The sequence below is a fragment of the Salmo trutta genome, chromosome 4 (genome assembly GCF_901001165.1).
Source record: "Salmo trutta chromosome 4, fSalTru1.1, whole genome shotgun sequence".
Taxonomy (NCBI): Eukaryota; Metazoa; Chordata; class Actinopteri; order Salmoniformes; family Salmonidae; genus Salmo; species Salmo trutta.
In genome coordinates, this window is record NC_042960.1 from 42,477,433 (window position 1) to 42,493,142 (window position 15,710).

General features: G+C 40.8%; 1 protein-coding gene across 1 annotated transcript; it reads right to left on the bottom strand.

The window, feature by feature from the left end:
* Nucleotides 1-4,400: 4,400 nt before the first annotated feature.
* Nucleotides 4,401-5,922, bottom strand: LOC115191536 (GS homeobox 2-like). The gene is made up of 2 exons (XM_029749337.1): nt 5,450-5,922; nt 4,401-5,210 (listed from the first exon to the last, which is right to left on the bottom strand). Exons 1-2 carry the CDS (start codon nt 5,841-5,843, stop codon nt 4,870-4,872), a joined length of 735 nt encoding a protein of 244 aa, XP_029605197.1. The 5' UTR covers nt 5,844-5,922; the 3' UTR covers nt 4,401-4,869.
* Between the last annotated feature and the right edge of the window lie 9,788 nt (nt 5,923-15,710).

Genomic DNA, 15,710 nt, shown 5'->3' on the forward strand with positions numbered 1-15,710 from the left:
GGCATAGATTCTACAAGTGTCTGGAACTCTATCGGAGGGATGCGACATCATTCTTCCATGAGGAATTCCATAATTTGGTGTTTTGTTCAGCCAGGTCACGTCCATCCATGTCTGAGAATGTCGGGAGAGGGCGTGGAAACTGGCCACTAGGGGCAACAGTGAGCGCTGTTATCTTCAAGTACGTTTTGGTTTTGCTAGGGAGTTGACAGCGATGGCGATAGCCATAAGCGTTCCAAAGTTTGAGTCCAGAGATAGAAATGTGTTTTTTATTTAAAAAAGTTTAAAGTCTATCCCAAACCTTAACCCTTACCTTAACCATTCAGAGTTAATGCCTAACCTTAACCTTAAACACTTTGAATATTGATGTTTGAGAAACATGGATGAACGTCTAATTCTGACGTGAGACTGTGAGAGCTGGTAGGTTTTGTTGATGATGGTGGAAAAATCTGCTTCAGGCACGCTCCAAAATCTCCTATAAGTGTTCAATTGGGTTGAGAGCTGATGACTGAGACAGCCATGGCATATGATTTACATCGTTTTCATTCTCATCAAACCATTCAGTGACTACTCATGCCCTGTGGATGGGGGCATTGTCATCTTATAGGGCATAGCCATGGTAGCCAAAATAATGGCCTGCTCAGCATTTTTATACATGACCCTAAGCATGATGGAATATTAATTGTTTAATTAACTTAGGATCCACACCTATGTAGAAGCACCTGCTTTCATTACACTTTGTATCCGTTATTTACTCAAGTGATTGCATTATTTTGGCAGTTACCTGTATGGTAATGATGGGTGCGATTTTGGTTCAACTCTGGTTAATAACTGGGGTTATTTTACACCACTATGTGTTAATTTAATTAAGTTAACACTGGCCAATTTGCTGTGTGCTATGAAAGGGACACATCTGCAGGCTTACATATATTTCAAGAACCTTTTAGAATTCATAAGAACCTTATATGCCATGTCAAGAACCCCACACTTAACTCAAAGGTTCTTTATCAGTCAAGGAAAAACCATTGAAGAACTTTTACTTTTTTCAGTGTAGGGCAGTGATTAGTAATTATGTCACACACACACACACACACACACACACACACACACACACACACACACACACACACACACACACACACACACACACACACACACACACACACACACACACACACACACACACACAAAGAAATGTGCCATTATGATCATAATACAACTGAATATAACAATTGGCCTATAACATCTCTATTCTGCTGGTATAGTTATTCATAAGTCACTTGAGCTAAAGTACATCACTCTGCATCAAAATAAGGTGTTATCATTATTATGTTGCAGTGGTCTGCAATTTGGGCTTTCTGAAATGTATTTAATCGATATCATCATATTCAGTTCATTGTCCTCTGTTTTGGAGAGCTATATCAATTAATTCAGCCACTAAATGATGAGGCAACTCTAATCCTACAAATGAATGGACACTTTAGAAAAGGCATATTATGAAGAGCATGGTAAAAGTTACTGGCACATATTGTGTGGTGACAGGGATACCACTAGACTAAGTCACCAATGACAGCATTGATGGGACACGTGTCCAGAATGCACAGTTTCATCACCATTTAAAACAATCAAGCTCCTCGCCCCTGGCCCCTATAGGCTACGCAGGGCAGGATGATTCGTGGTCACTCGAAGGCCTTGGACACAGAAGAGAGGGTTGTCACATTTATCGAGTGCCAGAATTGTACTTCAAATCAAAAATCCAAATCAATTCGAAGTTTACTTGCAGATTCATGACCAAAGCAGAGGTTTCCACGGGCAAAGAGAAAACGGTTTATCACGGTTTATGATTTAGGCCAATATGCAATTTTTTTCAAGTCATGCCACAGGAATTTACACAACTGTTTCATGCTATTCCTTTTCTTTGACTGTAGCCAATAACTTGACTGGCCTACACGACTGTGATGGTGTTTTTGAGAGTTTCGTTTGTCTCCCCAGATAGTCTTGCCATGGCCTGAAGGTAGAATAAACATGAGCTTTAGGCTATTATAGTGGACTGACAGTTCGAGGTCAGGGCCGTCGGTCTGAAAAGGGGGAGACTTTCCCAAAACTGCAGTTCCTTTGTTAATCCGTTTTAATGGGCCGGTGGTCTTTCACTCTCACACCTGCAAGGGGTGAACTCTAATTCGATTAATAGGAACTTCAATATATATTCATTAGGTGGCTTTCCCTCAATAATATATGATCACCGGCGGGATGTGAAAAGAGACCATTTATTCCTGGTCTGAATGGACCTGCGTGGGACCAAAACTTCACCTGCTTCCCTTCTCAATTAGGAATGTATCCCAAACGTCGACTCAAACGAGTTAAATTAACCGTTAGATAATTTCCTATCGCCTTTCCTACGTAATCCTTCCATTTACAGCGTGCCCCCTCAATTTACCATAAACTGAAAGGTTCAAATAGTGCTTAATGAAACAGTGACCAAATCGTTCACTCGCCCTCCGAGGAACCCTGTAGCTGTCTCTTCAAAGCCCTCAGAGTCTGCAGCCGTCGGGGGTCCACTGCTAAATGCGAGTCCCAGGACAATCTAACCTGTCAAAGCCTTTGCCCAGTTCTATGTATCCTTGTTCTGTGGTTTCGAAGGAATTGCAGCATAATCAGCCAACGTGGGACTGAAACAGCAATTAAACTCCGTTTGGACAAGCAACATAACATGGACGATAGAGGCCTAGCTAGTTTAAGATGAATGCACTAACTCTACGTCGCTCTGGATAAGACTGTCTCTTAAATGACAAAAATGTAAATGAAATGTCTATTATCCCGGGGCTTAACCGGAAAGGGCGTTGTGGGCAGGACCAATTATAGGCCTAGTACTTTATATAGCTACTGTTCAAATAAAGGCCAGATATCAATAATAACGTAATAATAATGGTGGTGTTAAAAATAATAATAATAATACAAAATAATTAATAACGAATGTAGGTCTACTTAAATGGAAATATAACAAACATATTTATTTAGGCTTTTGTTCAATTTCAGATGACCAATTTTAAATTATATTAGGCTTAAGCCTGCCTATGCATTTGAGTCTGAGTTGAAATAGGTCAGTTTAGGTTACATGTTAGTTTTCTCTAATGCTTTATATCATAATTTGACATTTTTAAAATGTGTCTTATGTTTTTATAATGGGAGGGGGTTGATGAGAATCTGTGTGTGTGAGTGAGTGAGTGAGTGAGTGAGAGAGAGTTGTTAAGTATAGACAACAAGTGAACTCTCATTAAGTGCCAGTATAGTTCATTAACAGTGAATGAACTCTTTATCTACCTCCTCAGAGAGGGACACAATAACATGGTTAACCCGAGTAGGAGCACCCCTCTGTGGGATGGACACTGCATACCCTAGTCGAAGGAACATACTGACATTTTTAAGAATTTTAAACCATCTATTCTTGATCTTCTTAAAATGAGTATAGATTACACCGAGTGTACAAAACAGTTCTTGACACAAACCGGTGCACCTGGCACCTACTACCATACCCGAAATGTTTTGTCTTTCCCATTCACCCTCTGAATGGTACACATACATGCCTCAATTGTCTCAAGGGTTAAAAATCCTTCTTTAACCTGGCTCCTCCCCTTCATCTACACTGATTGAAGTGGATTTAACAAGTGACATCATTAAGGGATCATAGCTTTCACCTGGATTCACCTGGTCAGTCTATGAGATGGAAAGAGCAGGTGTTCATAATGTTTTGTAAACTCAGTGTACATAGTAGAAGGGTTTCCCAACTGGCAGCCCGCGGGTAGTTTTATTTGTCACCCCAAGTTTTCTGAGCAACGAAATAGAATATAAAGACTAAAAATAACAGGAAATCAGCTCCAATCGATTTTAATTTTGGAAATCTGTTCCCAAGTATTCCCACGCTTAATAGAGAGACGTGATCACATACAAATGTAAACAATGGTTATGTTTTAATCAAACATTCTGTTTGCGTTTCTTGCGGTCAATTCGCAATCTACACATTTGTAATTATGTTCCCACGACCATCCACTGAAGAAAGGTAATCAGCCCGCGACTGAATAGTTGATGATCCCTGTACTAGACTATCTTCCTCATGGAGTAAATTAAGGTTAACGTGAATGGGAATCTGATACTGTTCTTCATAGCGTCTCTGGTCACCTGCGTGTGATGACGTCCAATATGCTCTTTGAAATAGTCTCATGATAAAATGTGTGTAATTATTATATTCAATTAACATTTTAGTCAATATACAGACTAAACATCGATTTCTTGACAAATATATCAAACACAAAAGCTCAACAAATATGCTATGACGATGGCCTGTAAGGACTGCATCAAAGATCCACCATGCCAACCCTTAAAATAAAAATGTTTTGTCTGAGATACAACTCACCAATGTTTTATTAGAATAAATACAAATATACATATTATATACACATAATAGTCTACTATGTACATACAATTTCACGTGGAAAAATAAGAAATGAAACAGAGTGGATCAACGGCCATCATATTTACACTGATAAGAATGATATCAAGCATTGTATGACAACCACTGAGGATGTACAACTTTGACGTTGGTTTGAACCCTGAAGGATTTAACGTCACTTATTTAATTTTTTTATGTTTCAACAAATAAAACATGTATTCACAGTTAGCATAAAATGAACGTACAAATAGGCCTACATCATTTAACCAGGGGAAACCAAGGATATTTCCAATACTTCTTCTCAGACTGAAAGTAGTATCTCATGGCCCGGAAGTCGTCTGGTGTTGCAGAATTCGTGAAGAACCATGGTAGACTAAGTGCCAGTAGTGTAATGGAAGTCTGTGCAGTGGCAGTCTGAGATACCCTCAGATCGGGGAGATATGTTTCTCCTCTGACGCTGATGCAGGGGATAGAGATTCCTCGTCCTCAGACCTTGGGTAATCCATGTGACCGCTTGCGCACTTACAACCGTTGTGCGCGCTCCTCTGTGTGCCCTTGCCCTCCTTCTTGTGTTTCACCCTCCGGTTCTGGAACCAGATTTTCACCTGTTTCTCCGAGAGGTTTAGATAAGTTGCTATTTCAATTCTTCTGAGCCTGGAAAGATACATGTTGGAGGAGAACTCCCTCTCCAGTTCCAGAAGTTGTGTGCTGGTGAAAGCCGTGCGCATTCTCTTGCCATTCTGGATGTGACTGCTCTCAGAGGCGCCTGATGGAGACAGGACAACAATTTAGCCAACCATTATAGTTCTATTCCAAATTTCTAACACCGCAGTACATGTTTTATGGAATACATTGCATTGGTTTTACTGTGCGTAATTGGATAGACTAACGAACTAACAAACATTATGTAGTGGTTCAATTAAAATATGTCGCTCTAACTTCAAAGGTTGAATTGACAGGTTGTTGTATTGCAGATACAGGTGGTCAGAGGGCACATAGTCTTACCTATGGAGAGACAGTGGTAACTCGTGGGGTCTGTGACGCTGTACATGGGCTTGTAGACAGGCGTGCAGACAGGGCGTGCAGACGGGTGCGCAACTGGCAGAGACTGTTGGTGGTGTGATATCCTCTGACAATACTGGGGCTCCGCTCTCGGGAACTGACTCTTCAGCATCGAAATGCCGCTGCGGGGAGAGTGGTGGTGGGACGTGACGCAAAGCGTGCAGACGCAGAAAGTGCCGCTTTTCCTGGAGGGGCACACTGGCGCGGTGACCGTCATCATGGTGGGTGAGTGCATGCTGATGGGGAAGAGGAAGTCTTGTCGGGGATGCTCGTTAAGAGGTATGGGTCGCACCGTGTCCTTGATAATCAAAGAGTCGACATAAAATGATCTAGACATGGCTGCAGAACGATACGCGGTCAGTATTGATCCTTGCACAAGATGTTGGCCGTTTTGTCATCTGAAGCCCTCGGGATCTCGGAAGGTGCTTATGTTTGATAGTTAAACAAAAGGGACCCCGGAGAGGGCTGGCCCTAGCGTCACCCACGTGCGCACCCGGCTCAGTATGCTCTCCTGCAAAACCACGTGATGCCTCAGAGAACTTCCAATCAAAATCTCCACATTCGCTAATTTTACCACAAATGAAAAGCCATGTTAATAACAAGTCACACAAAAACATAACGTGATTGAGCAAAGTTACTTAGCAAAGTAATATTTCTCTAGTATCATCAGCTGCCTTGGTGACGCGTGGGTGACCCATTTCGCTACACTCCCAATAACATCTGCTAATCATGTGTATGTGATAAAATACATGTTGATTTGATTTGAATAGTGCGCACATCTTCTGCAATGTTTCCCCCCCAAAAAAATGGCTGTAGGGCCTACACCTGTTCATGCTCGATTCAAATGTGAACTTGACCGATAGGCTACATCTATTCATATACGAGTAGGTCTATAGATAAAACTGATTTACAAACATCTGCAGTAGCCTATTAGAGTTGAAAAGCCACAACCACCATATCAACCTTTATCATCATATCAATCGACAGCCTCTAAATATAGCTCTCAGCAAACTGAGATACAAAAAAAAACCGCATTATCTTCTAGGATGTGAGCAGTTGCCTTGGTGGCTATGGGTGAAATTTCCAAACGAATTATAATTCTGGTACTGTATAACCACAGACTTGATCGTCCATAACAATGAGCTCTCTTTTAGCAGGGATCCAAACCATCTTAACGCCTCTAGTATCGGTTATTCGTTTTGTTACAAAATTCCCATTATTGAGCAAATTATGCTTAGATATTTACTGTATAATTAACATAATTGTATTGCCCAAGCCTTGTATATGGTGACAATAAGCGTACGTCTACTTTATATGTGAAAGTTTATTTGTGGAAATGCTATTTAAGGTTGTAAATCTCGTGACTACGCGGACTAATAATTGCAGTATAATCATACACTGCATGCGTCCTTTTGGTAAAGATTTCGGGTCCAACGTTTAAGAATTATGGATGCCTGCCGTCTGGGTGGTGCCTATATGAAAGTTATTAGGATTCAATTAGAAAGTGTTTGTTATGGTGGGTTTCTGCCGGGTAAACAGGCAGCTATTTCAGAAATATGTTAATCCCTTATCTTGTGACAATAATTATCGAGTTTGATCTCCAGGCGGGTGAGTCACCAGTGGATTTAACTTCTACTTTCATCTGCGGACAAACGCCTCGAACCTCCAGACAGAGCGCAGGAAGGCGAGCCGCGCGCCCTTTGCGAGTTTTCATGGCGCAAACATTACAGGCGCAAACATCCATTAAGCCTTTTGATCAAACAAAGGATAAGTAGGCCTACAAGCTACAAGAGTTCAGTTTAAGGATTGCAATATTGAGGTCAAACTGGACTGACTATAAACAGCACCACGTTGGCTACACATTTTCCAATGGAACTATATCTCCAAGATCATACACTTATATTTTTGTGGGGTTTATAACAGTTTTGTTCTATGTGTAAATTAGCTTTATAGGGGAAGGGAACATGGTAAATTCGTTGTCTGTGTTTTTCTGCTAATTTGGGGGAGCAACCAGTGGGTGACCAGTGCTGATACGAATTGAATTGGCGTCTTTAAACGAATTAGAATATGACTTTAAGATGGAATAAATGACAGAAAACAAACACGTCTGTCACGCAGACTGTAATTGCTATAATAAAGTGAACACAGCGTATGACACGAGAGGCGCTCTGGGTTGTTATGGTACGGAGAACGGTTTCAAATGAGAGAGTGAGAGTGAGAGATATATATAGAGAGAGAATAAAGAAAGAAAGATAGACAGACAGAAAGAGATGAAAGAAAGATAAGAAAGAAAGAGAGAGAGAGAACAAACCAGCCGGAATGATGTGTGGCGCGCGCCCTCATCACACCATTTTAGCTCCAATATTATTTTCCCAGAATTCTGCAAGATAAAATGTCATTGTCTGTTAAGTAATCCCACAAATGAGACCCTTCATGAGTCTATAATGACCTCTAATTGCCACGACTCGTCGAGCCACGTGGAAGGGTTTAGCAGGCATTAAGCCGTTAGGTACAGAGCACAGGCTGTTACCTTGCCATTACTTTCATAATTCAAGGAGAAAATTAGTCCATTTAAGGGAAAAATCCTTTGATTCTTTTTATTCTGCTCGGGGTGACAGGACTACCTACAGCTTTGTCCGCTTCAGTTAAAAAACGTGTGCAACAAATGGGACCGTTACCAAATTGCCCGCTTAAAAACGTCAGAGTGAAAAGAATGTCATAAATCCACAAAGCTCCAAGAGCCCCACTGCAATGAGTTCCCTCTCCCATGTTGTGAGGAAACTATATACATAATCCAGCAGCAGTTATTGCAGACAGCCCCATTCAAGTCATGTTGATGTGGCAATTAATCATGTACCCATTCATTATAATGAATATCAAATGAGTATTAATAAATCACACTTCAGGAATTAATTTACACTGCTTAGTCCTACACAGATTAGCTGTTGATATTTTCCTCTCAGTGGGAAGATGGACCACGTATTTGCGTGTGTCTGTGGAGTGGACACGGCGCTTTTGAGTTTCTCAGGGACAAAAACACACACGTTAAAGTGCAGTGCTGAGGCAGTCCCCTCTCATTCGCAGTCTTACACCGTGAAGAAGTCCATTAATGTTTTGTTGAACAAGCGTCATTAACTTGTATTAACGCCTTTTTACAAAAGTTGCATTGTTACACAGGGCCGGCTTGCGGCCCATCTTGGCCAATACAGTGGGTGATTTCCCCCTTTATTAGTAACCAGGCAACAGATCCTGAATAGCAACACTCGGGTCCTCAATATAGTTTTCAATGGCGATGGGAAAATGAACAATGATCCTGCGGACAACATAATGGCGCGCAGTGACTTTTCATTAACAATTACCTCGTAAATGTGAATAGCAGCTGCAGTGGCTACTCTCGATCTCATGGGTTTCCGAGAAAAGAGAGAGTGAGCGAAAGAGCCAGTAGCAGGAAATTCAATAGGATTCTGCAGGAGTCCGGTCGCACTGAATGTGGAATCTAATTTATATCTCAATTAATAATTCGATTTCTATGCAAAAATGAGTTATACATAATTACACAAATAGCGTGACAACCAAGATTAAATAAAAACTTTTCTTTGAGCGCATCAGACCATCCATCAGTTTATGCCACGAGAGAGAATTTGGGATATTTTTTGTGCACAGAACATTGGATAAACGTTATTAGGCCTAAATGTGGAGCAAAACCAGGGAGAACAACTGCCCCCTCGCATGTAAGCGATGGGCGGTCAAGGCCGACCGCGGTATTGCAGGCAATATTTTATTATTAAATATATTTTTTAGTGGGTAACTTAAGGCATTGTTAGCAGAAAACAGGATCCCCCATTATAGTGAATAGAAAAAGTGCAATCTTCGTGGTCAATCTTCATGTGAATAAAAAAGTGTTTCGAGGACAATCATGGTAGCCTAACAATAATTGCTTCCAATATGTAATGAGCATGATGGGAGACAGAGAGCTGATTTCAAGCGCAGGGCGCAGCAGGTGTTTGTAAAGGACCACAGGAGGCGGCATGTAGCTGGGTCCAGGGGCAGGTAGAAGGTCATACACAGGGGGTCCAAAAAGGCAACAGTACAGGCAGGGAAAATGCTAGTAACGTCGTCCGGGAGATCAGGCAATAGGTTGATAACGATAGGCTAAAGTACAGGAAGGGAATAGGCAAAAGGCGTCGTTAGTGAGGCAGGCTTAAACTATCATACACGGGAGGTTTAAATTACGAGAAAACCAGAGCTCCGAATAGAAGTGTGACACAAACAAAACCACCACCACCCAATGATGGGGTGCAAAGAACTGAACTAAATAGTGTGTGATAAAGACATACAAGTGTGTGAACAGGTGATCAGAATTCAGGTGATTGGGATCTGGAGAGTGAGCTGCGTTCAGGGGATCTACGTGTTTGAGAGTGAGTTGGAAGCAGACGTTACACAATACACCAGAGGGGTAGCCTACACTTTTCAAGTAGCTAGATGTACTGGGCAAAAACGGGTGGAATCAATGTTTTTTCCATGTAATTTTATCAAACAAATTAAATGCGATGACGTTGAATCAACTTGGAAAACTGATTGGATTTTTAAAAGTCATGAAGGGAATTTGGTATTTTTTTCACCCAACTGTTAATAACATACAGTTGAAGTCGGAAGTTTACATACATTTAGGTTGGAGTCATTAAAACTCGTTTTTCAACCACTCCACAAATGTCTTGTTACAAACTATAGTTTTGGCAAGTCGGTTAGGACATCTACTTTGTGCATGACACAAGTAATTTTTCCAACAATTGTTTGCAGACAGATTATTTCACTTATAATTCACTGTATCACAATTCCAGTGGGTCAGAAGTTTACATACACTAAATTGACTGTGACTTTAAACAGCTTGGAAAATTCCAGAAAATGATGTCATGGCTTTAGAAGCTTCTGATAGACTAATTGACATCATTTGAGTCAATTGGAGGTGTACCTGTGGATGTATTTCAAAGCCTACCTTCAAACACAGTGCCTCTTTGCTTGACATCATGGGAAAATCAAAAGAAATCAGCGAAGACCTCAGAAAGAAAACGGTAGACCTCCACAAGTCTGGTTCATCCTTGGGAGCAATTTCCAAACACCTGAAGGTACCACGTTCATCTGTACAAACAATAGTACGCAAGTATAAACACCATGGGACCACGCAGCCGTCATACCGCTCAGGAAGGAGATGTGTTCTGTCTCCTAGAGATGAACGTACTTTGGTGCAAAAATTGCAAATCAATCCCAGAACAACAGCAAAGGACCTTGTGAAGATGCTGGAGGAAACAGGTACAAAAGTATCTATATCCACAGTAAAACGAGTCCTATATCGACATAACCTGAAAGGCTGCTCAGCAAGGAAGAAGCCACTGCTCCAAAACCACCATAAAAAAGCCAGACTACGGTTTGCAACTGCACATGTGGACAAAGATCGTACTTTTTGGAGAAATGCCCTCTCGTTTGATGAAACAAAAATAGAACTGTTTGGCCATTATTTTTGGAGGAAAAGGGGGAGGCTTGCAAGCCGAAGAACACCATCCCAACCGTGAAGCACAGGGGTGGCAGCATCACGTTGTGGGGGTGCTTTGCTGCAGGAGGGACTGGTGCACTTCACAAAATAGATGGCTTCATGAGGAAGGAATATTATGTGGATATATTGAAGCAACATCTCAAGACATCAATCAGGAAGTTAAAGCTTGGTCGCAAACGGGTCTTCCAAATGGATAATGACCCCAAGCATACTTCCAAATTGTGGCAAAATGGCTTAAGGACAACAAAGTCAAGGTATTAGAGTGGCCATCACAAAGACCTAAGATAGGATTAAATGTCAGGAATGGTGAAAAACGGAATTTAAATGTATTTGGCCAAAGTGTATGCAAACTTCTGACTTCAACTGTATATCCAATGACATGGTGGCATGTTTTGTTAATTTCAAGTTCAATTCACATTAGATGACAACTTATTTAAATGTTAATCAAAACTAGATGTTGAACTGACTATGTGCCCAGTGGGCAGGCTTTTCATAATTCAATTAACGAGCTTCACATTCCAGCTCAGGCTTCATCAGTTGCCTACTATAATGGTGGATATTGCGGGTCCGCCTGCCGCTAATGCATGTCGGACATGGCTAGTCAAACAGCAAAATCTTAATTGAGACAATACTGAAATATCAATCCATTGGCGAGTCAGTGCCACATTTTCATTTTTGGATAAATCAACATGAAAGAAAAGTTATATTGCAAATTCAGCAGGTTATGATGTGAAATAGGCTATTAGATGTGTCTTCTTTATATCAATACATATTGTTAATTCCATCCATGATGTGCTTTGATGTCATAGCCTACAACAGTTTTACTGTGGGTGAACTTTCAAATGCATCCTGTTATTACTAAATATGTAAGGTGTTAGGTATTTTAATGACTATTTTAAAAAAAACATTTGATTAATAATGTTAGTTGTCTTCCTCAAATGAAGGGGATGATGACGCAATGTTTGCTAGAGGTAGGGAATCTGATCTAACTGGTCTTCAGCTCACAACTCAGACACTTCATTCAGGATAAATGGAGTTAGCCCTGAGTTAGCCTGCCCCAGAGCAGGTTAGTTCTCAAGTATTCCTTGCCATAGAAATGTACCTGGCTAAAGGGTGAGCCACTTTCTGAACTCAAAGTTGACCAAAGTTACCTGCTAACTCCTCAAACCAGGTATGTAGTATACCCCTCAGATGTACAGCTGAAGTCAGAAGTTTACATACACCTTAGCCAAATACATTTAAACTCAGTTTTTCGCAATTCCTGACATTTAATCCTAGTAAAAATTCCCTGTTATGGGTCAGTTAGGATCACCACTTTATTTTAAGAATGTGAAATGTCAGAGTAATAGTAGAGAGAATAATTTATTTCAGCTTTTATTTCATTCATCACATTCCCAGTGGGTTAGAAGTTTACATACACTCAATTAGTATTTGGTAGCATTGCCTTTAAATTGTTTAACTTGGGTCAAACGTTTTGGGTAGCCTTCCACAAGCTTCCCACAATAAGTTGGGTGAATTTTGGCCCATTCCTCCTGACAGAGCTGGTGTAACTGAGTCAGATTTGCAGGCCTCCTTGCTCGCACAAGCTTTTTCAGTTCTGCCCAGAAATGTTCTATAGGATTGAGGTCAGGGCTTTGTGATGGCCACTCTAATACCTTGACTTTGTTGTCCTTAAGCCATTTTGCCACAACTTTGGAAGTATGCTTGGGGTCATTGTCCATTTGGAAGACCTGTTTGCGACCAAGCTTTAACTTCCTGACTGATGTCTTGAGATGTTGCTTCAATATATCCACAAAATTGTCCCTCGTCATGATGCCATCTATTTTGTGAAGTGCACCAGTCCCTCCTGCAGCAAAGCACACTCACAATGTGATGCTGCCACCTCTGTGCTTCATGGTTGGGATGGTGTTCTTCGGCTTGCAAGCCTCCCCCTTTTTCCTCCAAACATAACGATGGTCATTATGGCCAAACAGTTCTCTTTTTGTTTCATCAGACCAGAGGACATCCTCCAAAAAGTATGATCTTTGTCCCCATGTGCAGTTGCAAACCGTAGTCTGGCTTTTTTATGGTGTTTTTGGAGCAGTGGCTTCTTCCTTGCTGAGCGGCCTTTCAGGCTATGTCGATGTAGGACTTGTTTTGCTGTGGATATAGATACTTTTGTACCTGTTTCTTCCAGCATCTTCACAAGGTCCTTTGCTGTTGTTTTGGGATTGATTTGCACATTTCGCACCAAAGTACGTTCATCTCTAGGAGACAGAACACATCTCCTTCTTGAGCGGTGTGACAGCTGTGGGGTCCGATGGTGTTTATACTTGCGTACTGTTGTTTGTACAGATGAACGTGGGACCTTCAGGCGTTTGGAAATTGCTCCCAAGGATGAACCAGACTTGTGGAGGTCTACCATTTTTTTCTGAGGTCTTGGCTGATTTCTTATGATTTTCCCATGATGTCAAGCAAAGAGGCACTGTGTTTGAAGGTAGGCCTTGAAATACATCCACAGGTACACCTCCAATTGACTCAAATGATGTCAATTAGCCTATCAGAAGCTTCTAAAGCCATGACATCATTTTCTGGAATTTTCCAAGCTGTTTAAAGGCACAGTCAACTTAGTGTATGGAAACTTCTAACCCACTGGAATTGTGATACAGTGAATTATAAGTGAAACAATCTGTCTGTAAACAATTGTTGGAAAATTACTTGTGTCATGCACAAGTAGATATCCTAACCGACTTGCCAAAACTATAGTTTGTTAACAATACATTTGTGGAGTGGTTGAAAATGAGTTTTAATGATTCCAACCTAAGCGCATGTAAACTTCCGACTTCAACTTTATGTCCTTGAACCTATTATTTGTTTTTAAATCGCACACAGAAGAAGTTATAAGGATCATTTAGCTGCTAATGGCTGTCAACTTGAGTTACTCAGGCACTAAGCTAGTCTACAACATCACTTCCTGAAGTAGCTCAAATTGTACATCGTATGTCTCCATGAGACAACATCTTAACTGACTTCAATTGGCTTCAGTGTGCTATTGAGTCTTCACCTATGAATGAATGGTGTCACATGATCAATGGCTTTGTGCATTTATATACAGTCATTAAGCAAAATCAAGATTTCAAAGTAAGGGTTTCGCTCTTCGTTTGGAATTGTCAAACTTGGAACTTGATACTCTGGCAAACCATTTTTGATAGGCCCTATAAGGCTTTATTCAATATAATTAAATAAAATAATATTATTTTGCCCTAAATTTGAATAGAAAACACCATTCCAGACAATCCTCAGGACAGTGACACCCACAACACTGGTGGAGTCTGGTGAACAAAGCCACTTACAGGCCTCCATTGTTGGGAGAGATGCGCTCAGCTCCCACTAATTAGAGTGACGTTTCTGGACCTCAGCGAGCTGCTCAGCCAAGGCACTCGAGACTGAAGTGTGTCCGTCCAGCAAGAAGTGTCTGGACGGGCCCTGGTCTCCCCTTTCTGCCTCTTTTCTTCCTTCCAAAAGACTAAGCAAATAGTCATTACTGAGCCAAAATGAGCTACAGAAAATAAAATAACCCTTATAGCAATCTCCTCTTGCTTGAGTTGCCAAAGAAAATATCCGTCCTCACTGTAATAAGAAGATATTTCAGAAGATGCCCTGTGACGCATCTCTGTTCTGTCCTCAGTGTATTAATGGTTATTGTTGTTAGGGACAATATTGGGGTCATGCACTCTCTTTCTAGTCACTCTGGACATCAATACCCTGTTTTTTAATGGGTGGTATATTACCATAATAATTGCATTATTGTTCACCATACACCAAACATTTCATTTTAGGTCCTGGTCTCCCCTCGCTACAGACGGCTATATCGGTCCACTAATACAGGACTAGTAAAGGCCCAGTGCACGATCTTTGTGAAAAATTGTTATTTCCCCCCCAAATGTTGTATTTCTTAATAAAACATTTTTTTTATTCATATTTGTGACTCGTTTCAGGAAACTAGGCATATGTCGCACATCACTACTTCACAGGAGCGCCATTTTCTATTATCAAAATGCGTTGTTTTGGCAGAAATGCCTTCTGGAACATGTGAACTTTCATGTGTCTTATTAACAAACGTGTATGCCATCGGTAAATATGAACAAAATTTGTTTAGCCACAGAAAAAGGAGCAACCTTCCCAGCTAGCCATGATTGGCTGAGATAATTGTCTCTTTTTGACTCTGTCGAAAAGAGAACACAGAAGCCTGTTGTATAAAACACCTGTCTCCGGATAACTTCTTCAAACTAAGGGTAACCATGGCATCCGTGACAGAGAGGTAGAAGCGCCCATCCATGTATACGGGTAAGAGAGTCTAGCTAGCTACATTTTCAGATATTACACATTTCTAATTTTGTCAGAAATTTGTTTTCATATCAAGTGAGAGTTTACTGTTAGCTAGCTAGCTAATGTTAGCTGGCTGGCTAGCTAGCTAACATTATGTGTATGATCTGTGTAGTAATATTATTCTTATCTCAGATTCATTTGCATTGCTAGTTATAGCATAATGTTAGCTAGCTAACGTTGAACCTGTTTGATTAGCTACCTGCAGATTCATGCAGTGTAGTAACGTTATGAGTTGGGATTATGGTTCATTGTTTAGCTAGATAAACAAAAGACTCCACTATGCAA

What these genes read in the sequence shown, in the direction of transcription:
- LOC115191536 (XM_029749337.1), bottom strand. Translation starts at nt 5,843, where the DNA reads ATGTCTAGATCATTTTATGTCGACTCTTTGATTATCAAGGACACGGTG. An exon ending in TTACCACTGTCTCTCCATAG is followed by an intron (nt 5,211 to 5,449) that starts GTAAGACTATGT and finishes TGTCTCCATCAG; the next exon opens with GCGCCTCTGAGAGCAGTCAC.